A 22265-nucleotide genomic window follows, 5' to 3' on the forward strand; every position below is an offset into this window, starting at 1 on the left:
AAAATCATCCGTATTAAGACAATAAAAGACCTGAAATATTTCAGTTAGTGTGCAATGAATATATAATATATGAATGTTACATTTTAATCATGACATTATGGAAAATAATGAACTTTATCACAATATGCTAATATTTTGAGAAGGACCTGTATTAGTACCTCTGGTGTGTAAGTGCAGGCCTCTTTGTGTCAATAGGACCCTACTTGGTTTTCTAACAAGGTTTTAGCATACAGAGAGAAAAATAAAACAAAAGCTTGTCATTAGGAATCTAATTGTTGTTAAGGAGAATTAGTGATCCCAAGATGTCTCTCTTTGCTGCATGTCCCTAATATTCAGTCTAGGATATCTTTTTTTTAATCTTCCTTACAGTCCTCCTCACTGTGAAAGGATAAAAATCTGCCCTACAGAAACTGGATTCTGTGTCACATCATATTTATGCCCAGGGGAAACTGGAAATCATTGGATTAGGAATTTTTACATCCTAGAACTTCTGAACAATTTTAAGAAGCATAAATTAAAAACGCAGTTACCTTCATTGAACAGGACTTGTTTAGGGTTATCCCACTGAATAAATCTACAAAAACCGAGGGTTGGAATTTCAGTGTAGGATTACGCAATAAAAGATGAATTCTTGAAGTTCAGTTTTTTCCACAGAAGAAATGTGAGTACATTGCTTTAGTTAAAACAATTTTGTTTTCTGTAGAAAACATATAAAGCAAATTTTACACAGGAAAATGTTTGGGATGACACGCAATGATTTCAGTCTATATTTCTCACACCGTTGCTCTTCACCTGTCTACACACCAGCAAGAGACTTTCTGCTGGAGATGTTCTCTTACAGAGTAAGATACAGAGTAGGGAGACTATGACAGAATCTGTCAAAGAATGTGTGCTTTGCATATGCCTAGTAAAATATCTTTATAATTTAAGCTCTAGCTCTAGTGAATGAAATTATTCAAAAATATTGAGTATTGGATGAGTAAAATTGTGGAAGCAACTTAAAATTATTCAGATTTAAATGCAAGAGATTAAGGAGTTTGCACATTAAATGCACTTTGTTTAATTTGATGCAACATCTGGATTGTTCTGCAAACCTTGATACTGTGGTGCTGAAAAATCCCACTTTAAGCAGATACAGCCACTCATCCAGACTAAAGGTGCTCTGGTAGAATGCATCAATGTCTGCTTGGTATTTTCTGGGTAGTTAGGTCTGCTAATGAAGTTTAACAATAAAGTTAGAGTCTGTTTGCGTAGTTCATGGGCCAGCAGGGTTTTTTTTTTTTAAACCACTATGGAAGATGTCATTGCATTATTTTTATTTTAAGTTTAACAATATTAAAAAAAACACACAAAAAAAACAGGATTCAGATAAATAATTAAAAAAAAACAATAAATAATTTCTCTTCAGTTCCCAAATTTCATCAGGAAAAATAAAGACAATAAAAAAACCATGTAATCTGCTATAATAAAAATGACAGAACAAATGAATTATTTCTTGTACAATTATTTTCATTCTTTTTTTAAAATTCTGTGCAGATTTAGCATGAAAATGAAAATACAGAGAAGGGAGTAACTGTTCTTGGGAAACGTAATTAAAAGCAGCTAGGAACCATCCAGTTGACAACATCTAGTTCTCACTCGGCCGTATTTTGCAGCGACACATTTCAAACATGGCTTCTAAACACCCGCCGGTGTGTCAAATTTTCTCCTTCAAGGATTGTAAAACGTCTCTGGATCCGATCTTTGAGCTCCCGGCCCACTGCTTGACCCCCACAGCCGCCCCGATAGTGATAGACAACGGCTCCTTTCAGACCCGAGCCGGCTGGGCGGCTCCAGCGGCGGAGTTGGACTCTGCTCCGCGGCTGATCTTTAGGTCCGTGGCGGCTCGCAGCAGAGGAGCCGCCCGCAGCGAGACCCAGATAGGGAACGACATCCCGAACCTAGAGCCGCTGCGGTGGCTGCTCAAGAGCCAATTCGACCGAAACGTGGTGGTGAACTTCGAGATCCAGGAGCTCATCTTGGACCATGTGTTCACACACCTGGGGCTCAGCTCGGAGGTCAGTGGGAGATAGATCAAGATCAAAACAAATTTAGTTGTATTTTCAAGTACTTGTTGTGTGTTATACATCTATATTTTATTTATTATATTTTTAACAATATTATAATGGTATTTGGGCTGAATAACTCAGTCTCTCCAATGCTTTTCTCTAAAAATAACTCCTTAAATCAGAAAGCCTCACAGCCTTTAAAACTGCTTAGCTAGTTTGGCCCGGGACAGTTAAAGCATGTACATATAATTTACAGACAAACATGATCTTATCAGATTAATTTTTACAGTTTCAGAAATGGTAGATCTTTGACAATCTGAGTATTGAAGCCTGAATAGTATGAACCGTGTTATTCCGGCTGTTTTGTAAAACGTTTTACATTTGTTTTATACAATCCTGATCAAAACCATAATTTTAGGGATCAAATTACAATTATTCACATTTTGTGCTGGTGGAGCGTAACCAACGCTGCACGTTGTGCTTCGAAATGCAAAAGGAAGAAATATGAATGAGAGAGAAAAAAAAAAAACAAGAAGTGTAAAAGTGAAAATTGCATTTAAACTCAAACAGTAAACAGTTTAAGACCATAGCCTTTAAAAAAATGCCAAAACATAATTGAAAATGTCTAAAAAAAAGATTCAATGGTGAATCATATACTCTCTACTTTGGATATCTTTGAAAAATTAGGTTTTCTTCTGGAGAAAAAGCAACAAACCTAAAGGCTCAGTTCTTATCAATTCGTTTTTTATTAATAGCTTTATTTCTCTTGATACTGCTCCAGTGGGATTGCAACATTACTCATATCAGAATGTGTGGATTTGCCTCTGTCCTTGCATGTCTCTGTCCATTATGTTAAATTGTAAAAAGCAGCTCGGATAATAATTTTTGTGCCTTTTTTTTTTTTTTTTATATCCAGGGCTTTGTGGAGCACCCCATCCTGATGACAGAGGCACCCTGCAACCCGCTGCACTGCCGGCAGATGATGTCAGAGCTTCTGTTTGAGTGCTACCGTGTCCCGTTTGTGTCTTATGGCGTGGACAGCTTGTACAGTTTCTACCACAACAACAATCAGAGAAACCTGCAGCCACCACACACTGGCCTCATTCTGTCCTCTGGCTACCATTGCTCTCACATCCTGCCTGTTGTAGACGGCAGGTGAGCCTCGGCTGACCCAGACAAACTCACACCTTGTTTTTGCTCTTTTCACATCATCCCGAGCACCTTTACCATCTTTGCCTCTGTTAACTTTCACTCACCTCAGTGCAGTCTTCCCTATTTCACTGGATGTGATTTTGTTGATTTCAGATTGGACTCTGTGAACTGTAAGCGTTTGAATGTAGCTGGAAGCCAGGCCGCTTCCTACATGCAGCGTCTCCTGCAGCTGAAATATCCAGGTCACCTCGCTGCCATCACACTGAGCCGCATGGAGGAGCTGCTGCATGAGCACAGCTACACTGCTGTGGATTATCATCAAGGTACAAATGGATAAAGATACTGACAGCCTATTTTTTTTTTAAAACTTTTTTTAGAATCTTTTTAAATGTATTCCTGTTCTACAGAACTGGAAAAGTGGCGTTGCCCGGAGTTTTATGAGCGAGAAGTTCACCGTATGCAGCTCCCCTTCTCTGGGAAGGTGCCAGGGGGGTGTGTGAGTGTGGAGGAGCGGCAAGAGAGGCGAGCTCAGCAGCTCCGGAGACTTCAGGAGATCAACACTCGCCGGCGGGAAGAAAAGCTGCAGCAGGATCAAGAAAGGCTGGAAAGACTTTTGGCTGTACAAGTAAGTGTTACTTTAAATTTATTATTTTTTAAAATTTTCCAAGTCTTTAAACAACATTGAGAAAAAGTTACATATACAAACTAGTTTTATTTATTACTAATGTTGCTAAAATGTTGCTCTAGGTCTATGTTTTAGGATTATTATTAAATGAAATCAATATACTTTGCTTACCCTATGATTACAGAGCTGCAGCAACAACCAAAAACAAAAAAATCCTGCAATTCTAAAAGCATTCCCTGTTGAGTCATTGTGCAACACAGCGATCACTGAGTTTTGTGCGTACAGGAGCTGTTGGAGGATGGGCTGTTGGATCAGTTTCACAAAAGCCTCATGGAGCTCAACATGGATTCTGCCGAGGAGCTGCAGTCATACATCAACAAGCTGCAGCTTGCTGTGGAGCAGGGGAGGCTGAAGCTGCTGCAGAGCGATGGAGCAGAGGGGAAGATGGAGGTGTGGGCCCTTCTGCTTAACTATTGATCACAAAATCAATTTCTGTAGTGTTTGTTCATTTAAATGTTTGCTTAACACATTGCCATGTATTTACCAGAAGACATAAGTTGAACATTAGTCAGAAACAGCTTTATTTGCCAGGATTGTGCACACAAAGAAAGAATTTGTTTTTGGTTCCACTCTAATATTTTGTTGGACCGCCTTTAGCTTTGATTACGGCACACATTCGCTGTGGCATTGTTTCAATAAGATTCTGCTATATCACAAGATTTATTTCCACCCACCATTGCATTAATCTTTCACCAAGATCTTGCATTGATGATGGTAGACTCTGACCGCTGCATAAAGCCTTCTCCAGCACATCCCAAAGATTCTCAATGGAGTCAAGGTCTGGACTCTGTGGTGGCCAATCCATGTGTGAGAATGAAGTCTCATGCTCCCTGAATCACTCATCACTCATTTCACAATTCTAACCCAATGAATCCTGGCATTGTCATCTTGGAATATGCCTGTGTCATCAGGGAAGAAATAATCCATTGATGGAATGACCTGGTCATTCAGTATATTCAGGTAGTCAGCTGACCTCATTCTTTGAACACATACTGTTGCTGAAACCAGACCTGACCAACTGCAGCAACCCCAGATCATAGCACTGACCCCACAGGCTTGTACAGTAGGCACTAGGGATGATGGGTACATCACTTCACCTGCCTCTCTTCTTACCCTGGTACGCCCATCATTCTGGAACAGGGTAAATTTGGACTCATCAGACCATCTTCCATTGCTCCAGAGTCCAATCTTTATGCTCCCTAGCAAATTGTAGCCTTTTTTTCTGGTTAGCTTCACTGATTAGTGGTTTTCTTAAGGCTACACACCTGTTCAGTCCCAATCCCTTGAGTTCCCTTCACATTGTGCGTGTGGAAATGCTCTTACTTTCACTATTAAACATAACCAGAAGTTCTACTGTTGTTTTTCTTCAATTTGATTTCACCAAACGTTAAGTGATCACCGATCACGATCATTCAGAATTTTTTTCTGGCCACATTTCTTCCCCCAAGACAATGGGTCCCCACTATCCTTCCAGTTTTTAATAATACGTTGGACAGTTCTTAACCCAATTTTGGTAGTTTCTGCAATCTCCTTAGATGTTTTCTCTGCTTGATGCATGCCAGTGATTTGACCCTTCTGAAACAGACTGACATCTTTTCCACGACCACAGATTTGTCTTTCGACATGGTTGTTTAAGAAATGAGAAGCAACTCATTGCACCAGTTGGGGTTAAATAACTTGTTGCCAGCTGACGCATAATCGCCCATGCAGTAATTATCCAATGGTAGGCTCGTACCTATTTGCTTAGTTAAATCCAGGTGGCGACTTTTTTTTTGGCCTGGCTGTGTACATTTACACTAGGTCCTACCCAATATGCCACATGAATATACTATATTTATTACACTGTTAGTACATGTTCTCAAGTTAAAACACACCTGTGTTATGTAGCAGGTCAATGATTTGTAGCACAGCAGCAAGTCCAACTCTGAATGGCTCAAAAAACAAACTAACAAACAAAGGTTTTAAAATGGCCCAGTCAAAGTTGGGACTTAGATCTGATTGAGATGCTGTGAGGTAATCTTAAACAGGCCGTTAATGGTTGAAAACTTTCCAATGTGGTTGATTTAAACAATTTATTCACATTGGAGATTGGGCCAAAATTCCTCAACAGTGACGTAACAAAGTAATTGCCAGTTATCATAAACGCCGGATGACAGTTGTTGCCGCCAAGGGGGGCACAACCACTTATAAGGTTTATGGGAGCAAATACTTTTTTACATTTAATGTTAAAAGGTTGCTTTGGACAGCTTTCTTCCTCTGTAACTTAATTCTGTAACAACTCGAGTTATGTTTGTCTGGTTTGTTTGATGATCTGAAGCACTTAAATGTGACAAATAGCAAGAAGACTGTAAGGTAGTGAGTACTTTTTCATAGCACTGTAGATAAGAAATCCAAACGTAGTACTACATAATGAGCACAGTTTCTATATTTACAATGTGCTTCGCTCAACAGCAAGTATGCAAATGAATTCATTGGTAAAATTAAGGAGAAATCTTTGTGATCAAACTTCATCTGAACTCTGAATTTAGTCATTTTTATTTTGTAAAGATTCCTAATAAGGGCAGGATATGTTCTTGCCTGCTCCAGTGGATTATCTGCAGCTGACATGACGCCCCAGGCTGTTCTCTCACTCTCTGCCAGGTGTCGGAGTTAGAGCAGCCCATAGATGAAGGAGACGGAGTGGCGCTGATGGATCCAGACTTCCCCGAGGACCCGCTGTCAGAAAAATCTGTCAATGTTGTTCAGGTAAATTCCCTAATAAATACGCGGAGCCTCATTAACGCCGTGCTGACTGGGAAGAGTGGGGAAGTATCTGCAAGTAAAGTTTTAGTCAAGTTTTATGCTTCTGGGCTGAACTTTGCTCCGAAAAGCAGACATTGTGATAGGACTTTAAGGATAAGTTTGATCTTTTTTCCAGCCTGCATTCAACATGGCCGAGTACCACCAGCTGTTTGTGGGGACAGAACGGCTCCGGTGTCCTGAAATTTTGTTCCAGCCTTCTCTGATCGGAGAAGACCAGATGGGATTGATGGAGATGCTGCAGTATGTCCTGGCCAGGTAAAAACACAGTACTATAGGTCCACTCTGGTATTTAAAGCCAGCTGCTCTATATGCTAAATGGGTAACCAATAGGAACCCATGCTTTTAAAATCATGCATATAAATCTGATTACTAATTTTTCCACAATTGCATTGGCAGTTGTGTTTTACTACATGGAAATTCAAACAGTCTAGACCTTTACAGATGTGGTACTTCCTCCATACCATAAACAGGTACACCCCTGAGCAGCAGGAGGCGCTGGTGAACAATGTGTTTCTGACGGGAGGGAACGTGCAGTACCCTGGCATGAAGGAGCGAGTGGAGAGGGAGCTGCTGGAATTTAGGCCCTTCCAGTCTCCTTTCAAGGTACCACCGAGTCCTTTAAAGTCTTTTTAAAGAACAGAGTTTAGAAAAATCCAAATCATGTTGGTGCATATTGCACATTTTGTCTGACAAAATTGTTCCGAATAGAAAAAGGGGGAGACAAATATATATTTCTGTAGTATGAACAGAGTCAACTGAAGTCATTTTAACTTCGAGTCTTAAACGTATGTTAATGGAAGATGAGTTCTGTGAATTATATAAATACACGGTACATTAATAAATTCCATAGGTCTTAAACTTTTTCACATTTGGTCACTTTACAACCACAACTGCAGTGTATTTTATTTGGGTTTTTATGTGACAGGCCAACATGATGTGTCACATGGTTTCCTGAAAGGGTGCTGGGCATTTATATTCACCACTCCTCAATTCAGTCATCAATTTGTAGAAGCTCCCTTTTATTCTATTCAATTAAAAGACGCTTTATTTATTCCAAAGGCCAAATAAATGTTGCTCTCACTGTCTAATGCTTTCAGCGAGTCATTGCAGGCTGACTGTGGGCAGGAGGAATCTCCTGCAGCGGGCTGCTTATTTTGTAGCTGTAAGACTTTTGGAAAATCTCTCTACCAGCTTTGTACATTTAGAGACTGAATGTTTTTCTTTTTCTTTGCAAAATAGTTTAAACACAGCCAGACTGGGTGAAGAGCAGCTGTGACCATCAGTTTTGAAATGTTTCCAAATATTCCTAATTAGATTTTGTTTTGGATTTTGATTGGGTTGAACTAACAAATGAATAAGCTTTGATCTCAACCCCTCCATTGGTGAAACCTCCACCCCAGTCTCAAGCCTTTAGCAGCCTCTTTTCTTCCAGTATTGTTTTGTATTTAGCTTCATCCATCTTCCTGATGAGTCTGACCAGCTTCTTTGTCCCTGCCTCCAAACGAAGCATTTTGCCAGCGGGCCAAATTCAGCATTTTCTTCCTCAGGTTTGCTGTGTTGCCTACATGGCTTGTGAGTGTTTTCAAACTTTTGGCAGCAATGGTTTTCTTTAGGCAACTCTTTTACAAAGAACAACCTTGGGAATATATGAGCTTCTGAGCTGTGGATCTCAGCAGCTCCTCCAGATTTACTGCTTCTCTGATGTTCTCCTTACCCAGCCTGTCCTGCTAGATAAACGGCCATGTTTTGGTAGGTTTTGCAGTTTTACCTTAGCCTTTCCATTTTCAAGTGATGGATTGAACTGTGCACTGTGAGATGGTTGAAGCTTGGGATAAGGTGCTTAAATCTCCACAGCTTTCTCCCTGACCTGTCTACTGTCTTCCTGAGACTTTCACAGAACATTCACACAACAACAATAACATTCTTTAAGCGATTAAGATGATCTGTACGTCACAATAGTAAGCTCTAACGTGTGCCTTTACAGGTAACCATGGCAACACGCCCGGGCTTGGACGCGTGGTACGGAGCACGGGACTGGGCTTCGGAGCATCCAGCTGCAGCAGGAGCAGAAGGATGGATTAGCAGGCAGGACTACGAGGAGAAAGGCTGTGAATATCTGAGCGAACACTGCGCCTCTAATGTCTTCATTCCAATGAAGATCGCCAAACCTGTTCCTGCCCGTCCCGCTGAGCTCCCTGTGGCTTTTCAGATGCCGACAGGAGCATCTGCCGCCGTGGCAACAGTTAAATCTACCTCAGCTCCATCCTCATCCACAGATGCTGCTGACATCAACATGGTTGCCTCTTGAAAAGAGCAGTCAGTCTAATGTTTTATTCGGTTCATTTTGGACCAAGTGAGGACTTTTTTTTTAAAGTAATCCTAACCTTTCAGTTTGATTTCTACCAGGCTTTTTCACAACTTGTTAGGGTCAGTTTCACATGTTACTAAAGAGCTTGCTCTTTAAATTTGATGAAAATGAAAATGAAATAAAACTTTGAATGATAAAATAGCTGAAAAAGCTTTGTAACTAGCACATTTAAGACAACATGCAATATTATTATTGAATATTGCTCTCTACGAAAATAGCACCCAGGCAGTCTATGCTATTGGAATATTGCACACCTTGATGCTACAATGACGAATGTGATTCAGTATGGTGTGCAGCTCTAGTTGCAGCCAAGCATGTCATCCTGTTACATTTACATTTGGGAGCTTTCCTCTGAGGCCTCACTTATTCAGACTGTCCTGCGTGGGTCTTTTGTAAATTTGTAATTAACGTTTGTAGAATTGTTGGTCAAAACCTTTTATATTGAATGGTGATCACATTTTAAGCTCTAGTGAAAACATTTATTTCAATATTTTGTTAATAAAATTACGACATTCTTTGTTGTTTTGAAGAACATGTTGATACAGATTATGTTTTTTAAAATAAAGTTAAGTCTGTTTTGTCCTTTCAGTATGTTTGTTTCTTTCTTCAAACCTGATGTTTAATTAATATCCAGTGCATTTTAATATATTAAAATAGTTCAGTTGTGAATAATGAAACTTAGATTCACAAGGCGTGGACTGAAACTGGAGTCAGTCCTGAACATACGTTTACATTAGCTACAAGCCATAATTATCAAATGTAGCTAAAAAAACGTTTGTTATCTATCAGTCTGTGTAATTATGCCACATATGTTTCACTTTTTAACTCAATTACTGAAAAAATGTAATGAAACTGTAATTTGTTGAGATCCAGTTGTATTATAATAAGAATATTTCAAGAGATTTTAAAGAGCATTAGCAAACATACAAAGCACCCTTTTCTAATGACGATACATAACATGCACCACAGAAACACTGATCGCATTCTCCTGTTGGCTTGAATTATTTCTAATTACATTTAAATTGTCAGTCATTTTCTACCGCTTATTCCATAGTGGGTCGCGGGGAAGCTGGTGCCTATCTCCAGCAGTCTATGGGCGAGAGGCAGGGGCTGCACGGTGGCGCAGTTGGTAGCACTGTTGCCTTGCAGCAAGAAGGTCCTGGGTTCGATTCCCTACCGGAGGTCTTTCTGCATGGAGTTTGCATGTTCTCCCCGTGCATGCGTGGGTTCTCACCGGGTACTCCGGCTTCCTCCCACAGTCCAAAGACATGCCTGTTAGGTTAATTGGTCAATCTAAATTGCCCTTAGGTGTATGAATAAGTGTGTGTATGGTTGTTTGTGTGTTGCCCTGCGATGGACTGGCGACCTGTCCAGGGTGTACCCTGCCTCTCGCCCATAGACTGCTGGAGATAGGCACCAGCTCCCCCACGACCCACTATGGAATAAGCGGTAGAAAATGACTGACTGACATTTAAATTGTTTATTATTGCAGATCTTTTTAAATCCTAGTATTTGCTGAACCTATTAGACTCAGCTAAATATTTTCATGATGTCTCTATTTTGATCAGGGAAAACAAACCCTTTAGTAAAGAAAAATAAAGTACTTTGTGTTGCAATATATACTTGTTACCACTAGATGGCGAAAAGCAACACAAAATGTTATGTCTTTCCTATTTATTATAAACTAATGTTCAACACTAATCTTTATATTTACAATTTCTGTTATTAATTCTTATAGGGGTCACTAAGAGCCACATTCCTACTGCTTCCTATAATGAAACTCTCTGGTCTGTGTAAAACTACAGGTTAATCAGCTGCATGATTTCATTGTCATGTGCAGCAGCTAACCTTTAGATTTTAGACTTGTTTTAACATCACCACTGATGTAAAAGAAAAGGTTTAAATCTCTCTGGGCAGCTTGGGAGCCGTCTGGCAGGTGCATGGACTTCATTGTTCCTTGGTGATCACGCACCAGGCTTAAGTGTTTAATAGTATTAAATGGAAAACTGTGTCAGGGAGCAAGGTTCAAACCAGTGCTCAGCCTGTTCTACTTCTCCTCATGTAGCAACGCAGCAGTTGTGCATGCATATGCACACTTTAGAAAGGGGGGCCGATTGAGGCTAATAGGAGCCAGGAATGCCTGTCACTTCTACGCGATTGGCTGAAAATTACCATAAGAGATTAAAATGGGGGAGAAAAAATGAACAGTCTATCACGTGTGTAATCCAATTATATAACTGCATTTCTACAAAGGTGTCCTCATGATGTTAAACAGATTTCTGCATTTTAATTTTCTCCTTCTAAAAGATGGCAATGTGCAAGATGTTACCCTGTAAAATTTCCTGCTAGGACCAATCACCATCTCCATTATGTGTTTCTGGACACGTTCAACACAAAGCTCAGGGGCAATATTGTGCTCACTAGGGCTTGTGTTTCCAAACAAGCCTGCTACACCGAATTGGCCAGTGTCCAATCAGGAGGATTTGTTTGCGAGCTGCAGTGTTGTAGGTCAGCAGGACCAGCAGACAGGGATGAGCTAATGTCCCGCGGACCTGTGGTGGAGGAAAGGGACAATAAAGTCAGAGTGCTGAATCTGTGACACATACCATTAAGCTTTTCTTAAAATAGCCAAAAGGTCTTGTCTTTTTCTGGGAAACCTGTTTATTGTTTCACACCTTATAAAAACCACCTCTGCAGAGGCTTGATTAACATTTTTATCTACACAGAGTATATGCATGCATTTGACCCTTTAACATGTTGCCCTCTTGGCATGGTAGACAAGTACAGTGTAATAAATAGAAGAACATAAGGTGCCTTACGGTTTTCCTCATTTTGTCCCATTGCTACCACAATATGTGAAGTATTTTATGTGATAGTCCAAAGCAGTCACACAAAACCAGCATTATGAAGAAGGAACACAGCATAGGACAGGGAGAAAGGTGTAGAGACTTTCAAAGCAGTTAGGTTAGAGGCCCATGATAACTCTGGAGGAACTGTGGAGATCCAAAGCTCAGGTAGAATCTGTGGACAGGTAAACTATTAGTTGTGCACTCCAACAATGTGGCTTTTATATAAGGACGCCAAGAGGGAAGCCACTGTTAAAAGAAAACCACATGAACTCCTCTGTAACGTATTCCACAAGCCATGTTGGTTGACATAAACTAACACCGAACATCACTCTAAAGAAATCATTGCTTGTTCTGTTAAAACATGGTGGTGGCAACATGATGCTGTGGGGATAATTTTCTTCAGTAGCGACAGGGAAGCTGATCAGAGCGGATGGGAGGGTGGATGAAGCTAAATACAGGGCAGTCCTGGGGGAAAACCTTTTAGAGGCTACAAAAGGCTTGAGACGGGGGTGGAGGTTACCTTCCAGCAGGACAACGACTCTAAACACAGAGCCAAAGCCCAGAGCTCAGAGACACTCCCCGTCCAATCCAAACGAGCTTGTGCTATTTTCCAAAGAAGAATTTGCAGAAATTTTTGTCTCTAGATGCGCAATGCAGGTCGATATAGCCCAAAAGATATGTGGCTATAACTACAAGGTACTGACTCACGCGGTCTGAATGCATATGCCATTCTTTTCAGATTTAAATTTGTAAGATTTTTGAAAACAATGTATGATTTTCTTTTCACGACATAATTATTCTCTTTTGTGTTAGTACATGAACATTTTCTGGAATGTCACAAAGTTTGTGGTTGTAAGATTATAAAAAGTAAAAAAAAGTTTGATGAGTTGGAAATGTATTAATATATAAATCACACAACTGAGGTTTATAAACGTCCAAACATCTAATTAGAGAGCGATGAGATTTAAAACTTGAATTTACACAACCCCTCATTCTGCACCATAAAGCTTCACTAATATCCCAGAATAATCCCCGTGACCAAAGCTGCAGCTTTATTTTCCAGAGCAGTCTTCTGTGGTTGCTGTGAGATGTCATGGGCTGGGATGAAACATCTCTGAGGTTGAAAGAGGGGCACTTATGACCCAAATTGGATTGTATTTGTCTTCACATCCAATTAAACTGATGTACAATGAATCACAGACACTGGTCCATTGAGCAGACTGGGAGGACAAAGTGTTTTCATCTCGGTCAACTTTAGGAATAATGATCTCTTTTGGCTTTTCCTTTGTTTTTAATCACTGATCGACATTTTCAGAAGTGCATGTAATAAATCTGAATGAAAAGTGTTTTCCTTCTACGTCTACAAGCTAAACTACAGTTGAGGAACCTACTGGAAAAATAAAAATTTCAAATGATCGAGAGCTGCAGAACCCATGTTGTTTTTTTCTGGAAATAATGGTCACTAAGCTGCGTTGCTATGTTACCAAACACTCAGCATTTGAGTAGGTCTGCGGCAGCACTGACTGGCTGTCTCAGAAGCCTGAATAGGTGCAGAGACGGTGATCGAGTGTCCAGGATGACAGCTGCAAACACGATGCATCCAGACCTAATTAGGAGGAGGGTTTCTGGAGAGGATGCAAAATATCTGACAAGCTTGTGTATTTTATTAGAGAAACTCTCATGTATAGTGTGTTGCAAGCTTCATTCCTACATGAATCTCCCATGTTTTGTATCTGATGAGATTGAAGATATACATAAATTCCCCATGGCCTTTCAAAGGAAATTCAAGTCTTTTCGTTTCCTCTACTCTTCTCCCATAAGACAACAAGCAAAGAGAAAGGATGTGATGGATAAAGTCACTCTGAGCTCCCTGCTGAAACCTGCTAAACGTCTTTTAAATGAACACCTTAACATCAGCCTTCCCTGGAATATCAAATCCTCATGTATTAGTTCCCGAGACAGCCATTTTTAAAACTCTTTTATTATCTATCAGAGTTGAATCACCCAACAGGCGAGCAATAGTAGCTTTAATTAGATGAAAGCCTCTTTCTGATCCCCCCTCCTCCTCTTCCCCCTCTTCCTCCTCCCTGCTTGCCTCGCTCCATATGAAGAGAGCAACAGGTCAAAATCCTGCCTGTGCACGGCCACGAGTAGTTTGTGGTTGGCCTGAACCGTCGACTCTGAATAACTTTATTTTATCCGCTGCACATTAAGCTCAGTAAACTGGAGCCCTGATGTTTCGGGTAGTGGTAGAGCACGTCAAGCGGCACCCTGGGGTGAGTATTCCTCATTTCCTCCCTGTTTGTCTTTAATGTTCTGAAAATGTGCAGAGGTTTTTCAAAGATATGTCCTGCGTCATGCCTTTTTTTTCTAAATTTGTTTGGAAAATATCTGCTTTAAAAACGTGAGAGGAAATTCAGTCACATAATGTGTTTTCAAATGTGCCTTAATAAATACAGCATTTAGGTCTTTGGTTATAAAAGTAAAAGTGATTATGGTATAATTTCTGCTTTAGATATACACCCATTCATAAATTTATTAGATTACCATATTTAACTCATATCTAAGTTACTATACTATGCTATAACGTTTGGTTTCAGATGATTGCTATGGAGCTTTTTTGTTATGATTTTCAGCTAAAATACTGCAAAATTTTATTTACCGTCTGTATTTTTTTAGCCTAACATTACTCCCCACTGTTCCAATTACTTTACTTAGACTACTTAGGTAATTATTAGCAATGTCACTCTTTCATTAGTAGGTTAAAGCAGGAGAAGACTAACTCTGTCACTTCTAATCTTTTTAAAGCTCTAATTCAGTCAGTTAAGATGCTCCTGTGGTCGGTTTTAAAATCAAGGCAGAATGAAACATATTCCATCCTTTTAATGAACTATATTCTGCCAAATTCAGATCAGTTGCTGGTGTAAAACTTTTACTGAAAAACATAAGTTTCTTTCCCACAGGGGAGCGGATTAACTCAGAATTTTTATCCATCTTCACGAGGGCTGACAGAGTGTTAACCTTTTCTCACTGGTGTCCCTAGAGAGAAAACGAGAGAGAAGCTGCAGGGATAAAAATCCAAGTTACCATGGCTGCTCTCAGCACGGTCTATCATCCCGCAAAACCGACAAGTTCAGAAACTGCAGATACTAAATCCCTTTGAGACTCCATAAACTGGTCTCATCAAGTTCACACTGACAGACAGAAAGAGACAGTGACAGTCAGTTAAAGTCTAAATGTTTCAGTCAGAGACGAAATGTCTGACAATTAAATACATAATTAGGACAGACACTCAAATATAAAGATAGAGAGAAAGAAAGGTCAGCTGAGCAATTTTAGTTGAAACTGGTGTTTTACAGGAAATCCTTCAGTATCATCAAATTGCAGCATAAAAAGACGTTTATGCCTATTTATCAGTAAAGTTTTATGAATGATCTGAGTTAATAAAATCCTCATTGGGTGACTGACCAACAATGATGCAATGTGGTGCTGAGAAAATGTTTAGAAAAAAAACATAAAAACATGTTTTATTTATGTCTGTTCCCTGAACCAACCTTTACAATTTGACATTTCATCTCCCGAGACCCTTTGCTCTCCTGCCCAGGACAGCTGACCAGCTGGATTTAATGATTTTATCAAAGCAAACTCTTGGTTTAACCATTAGAGCAGCTTCCTCAAAACAATTAGCCATCTGCATTACACTCTTTTATAAGACAAAACAGTCTGATATGCACAACTCGTCACACATATTCAACACAATCCCTTCTCATGTAAAATGTTTCATCTATCAGTCTACATATGACTGATGGTGAGAACACTTTGTGATGCCTTTAGCAGCTCTAATCCTCCGTTAGGAGTGCTTTGGCTTACTCAGAGATCATGTTGGATTGACATTAGTCAAGCTTTAACTTGTAGTCAGACCTCCAACAGGGCTTCTTACAATCTTGCGGATAGTTGATGGTTTTTTCCATCCATTTGCAGACATTCTTTTCTTCTTCTATAAATATTTGCTGGAAGATGATTCCATATTGAATTTTAAAGAGACCAACAAGGGACTCCCAACCCCAAAATTAAAGTGTGAGACAGGATTTCTGCATTTTGGAGTTGGTGGTTACCTGGCATATTGGGAAAAACGTTGGCAGCTGTTCTGGCCATTGTGAGGCTGCCCGGCATGTATGATGGGATCTATGATGGGATGAACCTTCCATCGTATCATCAAGGACAATGGCCTCTGTGACAGTGCCTCACGGACTTACTTTGCACACACTCACATGCACACACACACACACACACATGCTCAAGATAAACATATGCACCCTTCACACCACTTTCACCGGATCCCCTGCATGATGTTGTTTCATATATACTGTGTGTTGCTTCTTTGTGCTGAGGTTTCTTTTTTTTTTTGCAATCTCAAACTGTATCCTACTAAAGATAAAGTGTGAAATATGATTATTTTTTACCTAATTTGGTCTCTTTTCTCATCTACCTAAATGTCTGATTTCATAACTTTTCATAGATTTTCAGATTTCTCAGAAGAATTACCAGCGAAAGTCAAATATTATTAGTATTTGAAAATTTGGACTAAAGCTCTTTTTACACCAATGACCAGAGAATTTTAGATTCCTTAAAAGTATTGTACTACAACTATATCATACCAGTGACAGGCAAATATTATTAGTATTTAAAAAGTTTGGACTAAAACTGTTTTATACCAGTGACCCAGCTTATTTGAATGATGGGACCACAACTGCCTCATACCAGCGACCTCAAGGATTAATATTATCATTTTTCTTCTAGCACAGGATGAATTCCTGACCACAGAGGACTTAATGAGCTAATTACCTCTATTAGAAAGATTGGATTAGAACTAGCTCTTACCAGTAAACTCCTAAAGATTATTAATGTTATTTGATTTTTTTTTCTGTGTATGATTTTCTGTATCATTGTGATGTTTTTCCTCGTGTGCAGCGCTTTGAGTTCCTTGTTGCTGAAAAGCGCTATATATAAATAAACTTGACTTGACTTGGTGTCTGCACACCACCCATGCCTGTTGATGCATATTCTACTCATTCTAAGGATTGTGTTGGAATCACTTTACAGCCATCTACTGGGCAATGCTATGTCCCAACTACGCCTAACAACACTAACGTGAACAACAAATTTTGCTATATGTAAATTAGCAATCACCACTTAAATTAACATCTACTTGAAATGAAAAACACAAATCAATTTTGTTTTACAAATAATTAAATTCAGCAACTAAATGATTAGGTTGACTTTTTTTTTAATAGAAACTGCAGCTATAGTGAAAAACATATGACTTTTACAATAAGCATTATAAGCTGAAGCTTTCAATAATACAAAAATAAGTTCCAATTCATAGAGTACAGAGATGGGGGAAATACAGCATATACCCAATATGAAAATGACAACATAATCCTCCACAAAAAAACTAAATTTCAAGAAACCTTCACTTTGACTGTGCCAAGTCTGTCCAAGATATAACAATGAAAAACGTTTTTAAATGCTTTGTAGAGGACAGTAGAGCAGCAAGTCCCTTTTAGCAAAGACTGAGTGACCAAAAGCAGAATATCCCACCAAGGTTTGAGTTACTATCTTGTTGGTTAATACAAATATTTTAGGCCTAAAACACTTGCCAAGAGAAGGAGATGCACAGATTTAAAACCATCTTTCGATTTTCTGAACATCTTTCAGTGGAGTTTTATTCCACTTTAAAATATAGCTGTCAGATAAATACAATATAAGCCAAATTACATATTTTTCTATTAAAATACAGCACAGTTGAAGCAGAAAATTGTAGACAAAGAAGTACTTGTCCCCTGAGATTGTTGCTTTCATTCACATTCTTACATAACCTCAGCACTGTGTCAGCTGGTTCACTGGGATGGTAGGAGGCGATGCAGCGGAAGCAGGTCACTAATTAATCATCAAAGCTGTAATTGGTCAGTTGCCCAGATCCCCTGTCTGACAGTACCTGTAAATCTTACCTAGAAAGGACCACTGCAGTACTTCTACTGCAGTACAGCATATTTGTTTAAATTCATTAATGTCCTTTTGGGTTTCACGTGACAGTTGAAACATGAAACATGTTTTTCATCATGACTGAGCCTGTTTAACATACTGTGCAGAAATAACTTGGTTTTGATCAGTTTTATATTTATAGTATGATTTTTAAATCAACACTTTTTGACTCACATTTTACACAAACTTTTTTCCCATCTTGCTACTTTACAACTTTCAACATAAGCATATTTTATTGGGATTTTAGACCAACACAAAGTGCTCAGTGAGGTAGAAAGAAAACTGTACATGGATTAGAATTTTCTTCTGAAAGAGATCCAGAGATCCACAGAGATTCACAGCTCAGGAGCGAGAATCTGTTCAACGACTGGCCAAGCACTCCAGAAATCTGGCCTCGGGTGCCTACACTTTTCACCATGTATCATTTTCATATTACACGGTGGAGCAGTTGTCAACACTAAAGCATAGCAACAAGAAAGTCATTGGTTAAAATTTTGTCAGTAGCTTTTCTATGTGGTTTTTGCATGTGTAGGTTCTCTCTTGGTACTCTGACTTCCTCCCACAGTCCAAAACCATGTATGTTAGGTTCATAGGCCACCCTAAGCTACTTTAGTTCATGAATTTGCACAAGTGGTTGTCTGTCCTGCATGACTCTCTGTTGCCCTGTGATGGCTGGCGACAGGTCCAGAGAGTACCCTGCCTTTCACCCATTTACTGCAGGAGAAAGGCACCAGACCCATGTGACCCTGGTATAGAAATTAGATGAATTATGCACAACTTTGTTTTGGTGTAACACATACAAGCCCAATAAACTACACGAAATGGGAAAAAGTTCAAGCTGTAAAAATACTTCTACAAGGCCTTGTAAAACTGACTAATATTGTGTTTCTAACATGTTCATAAAGTCTGTTGGACATTAGAGAGAAAAGAGTTAGACAGAAAACAACAAACAGTTCATAGTTCAATAAATCATTACGTTTCAGCAATATTCAAATGTCATAATTGATCCTTGTGGGTATGGGAAGAAACCTATGCCATCAGAAACTGAATTTGAATTGCTCAGACTGAATCTGTATTTGTGTAATTTGAAATTAAATGCATTGGTTTGAAAATGAATTTCACTAAAATGAAACTGAATATAATGGTTTAAAGTTTCTTCCCATACTTGTGTGTATTATAATTTGTAATTAAAGTAATGTTGGCAATGACTTGAATTAAATGTGAGAGAACTGCAAAAGTATTAGTGTTAGATTTTTCTGAATTTTCATCCTGAAATGTGCTGCTGTTGAATAACAACGATGGTTATAGCAGTCACCAGGGTCTTACCAAACCTCTCACCAGAGCAGAGAAAGATATCACATATAGCTGGACATTGCAGCATGATTAAAATCCATAAACATGAACGTATTAACATCTCAATGCCAGCCAACCCAAATGCCACCAAATTACGTTTGGTTGCAAAGCTGTGCAGAGCCAGTAGGTGGCAAGGCATGACTGTAAACAAAAATGGGCCTTTTTCAAGTTGACATCTGTTGTTTTGCCATCTGTAAAATAGAAAAAGAAATAATAATCAATTGTTTTGTCTGTATGTCTTCAGCTAATCCCCCAGTTCTTCTTTATCTGCTTGGGAATGGGTGGTGCATCCTTATATCTGATCCGGCTTGCCAGAGGACCACATGTCACGTAAGCCTCTTGAACGTTTGCAGTAGTGTTGGGTGAAAAACAGCATAATTAGATAGAATCATCCCTTGTTCTATCTGCAGTGCTTTGTAAAAATATTCATTCCTCCTAAGTAACCAACACAAAGTTGTGCATAATTGTGAAGTAGAAGGAAAACTATATATGGTACACAAAATTTGTAACAGATAAAATAGGTTAGGTATCATTAGAATGATAGGAAAGTCAAGTCTAGCTTAAGGTTCTCATTTGGATGTTTTTTTACTTTGACTGGGCCATTCCAACACCTGAATTTGCTTTGACCTAAATCATTCCATCGTAGCTCTGTCTGTATGTTTAGCGTTGCTCTCCTGCTGGAAGATGAACCTCCGTCCCAATCTCATGTCTTTTGCAGCCTCTAACAGGTTTTCTCACAGGATGTAGCTCCATCCATCTTCCCACCAACTCTGACCCCAACACTTTCTTTCACTAAGTGGATGGTGTGTTTAGGGTGATGTGCAGTGTTAGCTTTCCCCTACACGTAGCATTGTACATGCAGGCCAGAAAGTTTTACTTTGGTCTCACATGTTTGCTGTGTCGCCGACAAAGCTTGTGGCAAACTTTGAACAGAACTTCTTCTATTTCTTGTCAGCTAAGGGTAAATTCCTGGCACTCTTCCATTAAGGACATACTTGTGGACTGCATGACTAATAGCTTTCCTGTTGACAGATTATTCCACTTAAGCTATAGGTCCTTGCAGCTCCTTTATTATTATTTGGTCAAACTGACACCAACCAGACTGCATTAGTGTTTTCCTTTTTTTCTGGAAGTTTTCTGTTTTTGTGTAACCTTTAAGCAGCTATCAACATTTCTGTTTTCCAAGTAAAATCCATTAATTTTGACCAACTCTATCAGTTTTAGTATGATCCTAAAATGCAGCTCTGGTATTATCTCAAAATAACATGTGGCAAGGATATCTTTTAGGAGGAGAATAGTTTCATTCTTTTTCTTGCCTATGTCCCACTTGATCCAGATCTCACTAGATTTCCTTTCATCTTGCTGCTATTTAAACTCTTCAACTGTTCATTCAGAAATCTCTAAAAATTGTAAATGCAGTAAAAGAGCATTTAGCAAGCACTTGGTCCAGTGTCTGGTCTTGGCAGGTCTTTTATCATGTCTTTGCAACACTGTTTTTTTATTTATTAAAATGTATTTAAAGATTCTGTAAAGATAAGGTTAAAATCTAGTTAAATTCCTTTATTTTTTATGGTTTCTTTAAAAAGAAATGGTAATGAAAGAAGTATTATATTTTCAGAAAAACATGCAATTCTTTGTGTTTACGTAGCTGGAACAAGACCGATAATCCTGAACCATGGAATAATCTTGACCCCACATACCAGTACAAGGTAATCCAAATCACACACAAACTACTACCATTCTGTGCACACAAGCTGCATGGTAAATATTACTTTGCAGCCCCAAGCTTCTATTACATTTAATATTTTTCTACTTCTTCTGCAGTTTGTGGCCATCAACACAGACTACAAAAACCTGAAGAAGGAGGGTCCTGACTTTTGAACCTCACAGGGTCAAAAATCGAGATCTGGACTCAGATTTCATTTTCTCTTTTCTGACATTAGCACTGCAGGTTTGGGTGAACTCCAAATGAAAACGTGTAGATGTGCAGTTTTGAAAAGCAGTAGATTGCCTGATAAACATGACAAGAAACCACCAAATATGTTTACTTAAAGATACAGCATGTGACCATTAGCTTAGAAGGGGATGCAACACACATGTACTTATGTATGTCCCATATCACAATAACACTTTATGGGGTTGTTTTTCAAGTCATACTTGCTCCTACGTTTCATTATTTCATTTGGACAACTGTTGCTTTAAGAACATAACCTTGTTTTAGAAATATTATTTTTTCCACTATAATTTTCACTACAAAAACTACAAATACAAACAAATAAAAAATGTCCATATATTCCTCATAATTGTAAATAGCAGGTAAAATATGCTGAGGAGCAAAAGCAGCAAGACAAGCTGTTATAAAACAACCCTGCATCATTTATCTTCTTGAACAATGCAGTCCTACTCTGCAACATCACATCAAAGGTTCAGTCATTGTAAGCAGACTGCTTTTATTTCATAATGGGCATGACTGTACGTTTAGCTGCCACTGAATTTAACAGTTATCGTGTCGGTAATGAAAACAACTGGTGCGTTAACTACATTGTATTCTTTCAATAAATAAACAGCTGATTTATGTTTGCAGAAGTGTCATTTTGTCACGGGAATGTACAGATAATGGAGAGATGATTTTTATTTTGCACCTGCATGGAAGTGGGTTAGATAAGGATCTTTTTCCACATACTCAGCAGCTCTGATGGAGATGAGCCATCTGTTGGCGGCACGGCTGTCACTTTGCAGGTGTAATGACGCTTATTCAGTGGAACCACGTTTACACTGCAGCTGTGTGTGTGAGAGACGTGTGACAGCAGCTCAGTGTCTTTGATCAGTGAGAACAGTGACAGGATTTTAAACAGTCCCCCCTGCGTGGCACTGCAAGCACAATATTGTGAAAGTAACCTAAGCGCACACACACACACACATGAACATGCACACACGAATAATAATGATTATAACAAATCCTT

The 22265-nt window shown here is 39.0% G+C and overlaps 2 protein-coding genes across 2 annotated transcripts; both read left to right on the forward strand.

The window, feature by feature from the left end:
- Positions 1 to 1645: 1645 nt before the first annotated feature.
- On the forward strand, positions 1646 to 9643 carry actr5 (actin related protein 5). Its single transcript, XM_047391085.1, has 9 exons — positions 1646 to 2057; positions 2965 to 3203; positions 3354 to 3523; positions 3608 to 3825; positions 4111 to 4275; positions 6526 to 6630; positions 6803 to 6942; positions 7158 to 7290; positions 8672 to 9643. Exons 1-9 carry the CDS (start codon positions 1671 to 1673, stop codon positions 8993 to 8995), a joined length of 1881 nt encoding a protein of 626 aa, XP_047247041.1. The 5' UTR covers positions 1646 to 1670; the 3' UTR covers positions 8996 to 9643.
- Positions 9644 to 14016: 4373 nt separating this feature from the next.
- Positions 14017 to 21877, forward strand: ndufa4l2a (NDUFA4 mitochondrial complex associated like 2a). Its single transcript, XM_047378371.1, has 4 exons — positions 14017 to 14180; positions 19547 to 19632; positions 20951 to 21011; positions 21127 to 21877. Exons 1-4 carry the CDS (start codon positions 14139 to 14141, stop codon positions 21181 to 21183), a joined length of 246 nt encoding a protein of 81 aa, XP_047234327.1. The 5' UTR covers positions 14017 to 14138; the 3' UTR covers positions 21184 to 21877.
- Positions 21878 to 22265: the final 388 nt, after the last annotated feature.

The sequence above is a fragment of the Girardinichthys multiradiatus genome, chromosome 1, assembly GCF_021462225.1.
Source record: "Girardinichthys multiradiatus isolate DD_20200921_A chromosome 1, DD_fGirMul_XY1, whole genome shotgun sequence".
Lineage (NCBI taxonomy): Eukaryota > Metazoa > Chordata > Actinopteri > Cyprinodontiformes > Goodeidae > Girardinichthys > Girardinichthys multiradiatus.

Coding starts and splice junctions, on each gene's coding strand:
- actr5 (XM_047391085.1), top strand. CDS start 1,671: ATGGCTTCTAAACACCCGCCGGTGTGTCAAATTTTCTCCTTCAAGGAT. Junction 3,524..3,607: donor TGCTGTGGATTATCATCAAG/GTACAAATGGAT, acceptor CCTGTTCTACAG/AACTGGAAAAGTGGCGTTGC. Junction 7,291..8,671: donor CCTTCCAGTCTCCTTTCAAG/GTACCACCGAGT, acceptor GTGCCTTTACAG/GTAACCATGGCAACACGCCC.
- ndufa4l2a (XM_047378371.1), top strand. CDS start 14,139: ATGTTTCGGGTAGTGGTAGAGCACGTCAAGCGGCACCCTGGG. Junction 14,181..19,546: donor ACGTCAAGCGGCACCCTGGG/GTGAGTATTCCT, acceptor GTATGTCTTCAG/CTAATCCCCCAGTTCTTCTT. Junction 21,012..21,126: donor ACCCCACATACCAGTACAAG/GTAATCCAAATC, acceptor CTTCTTCTGCAG/TTTGTGGCCATCAACACAGA.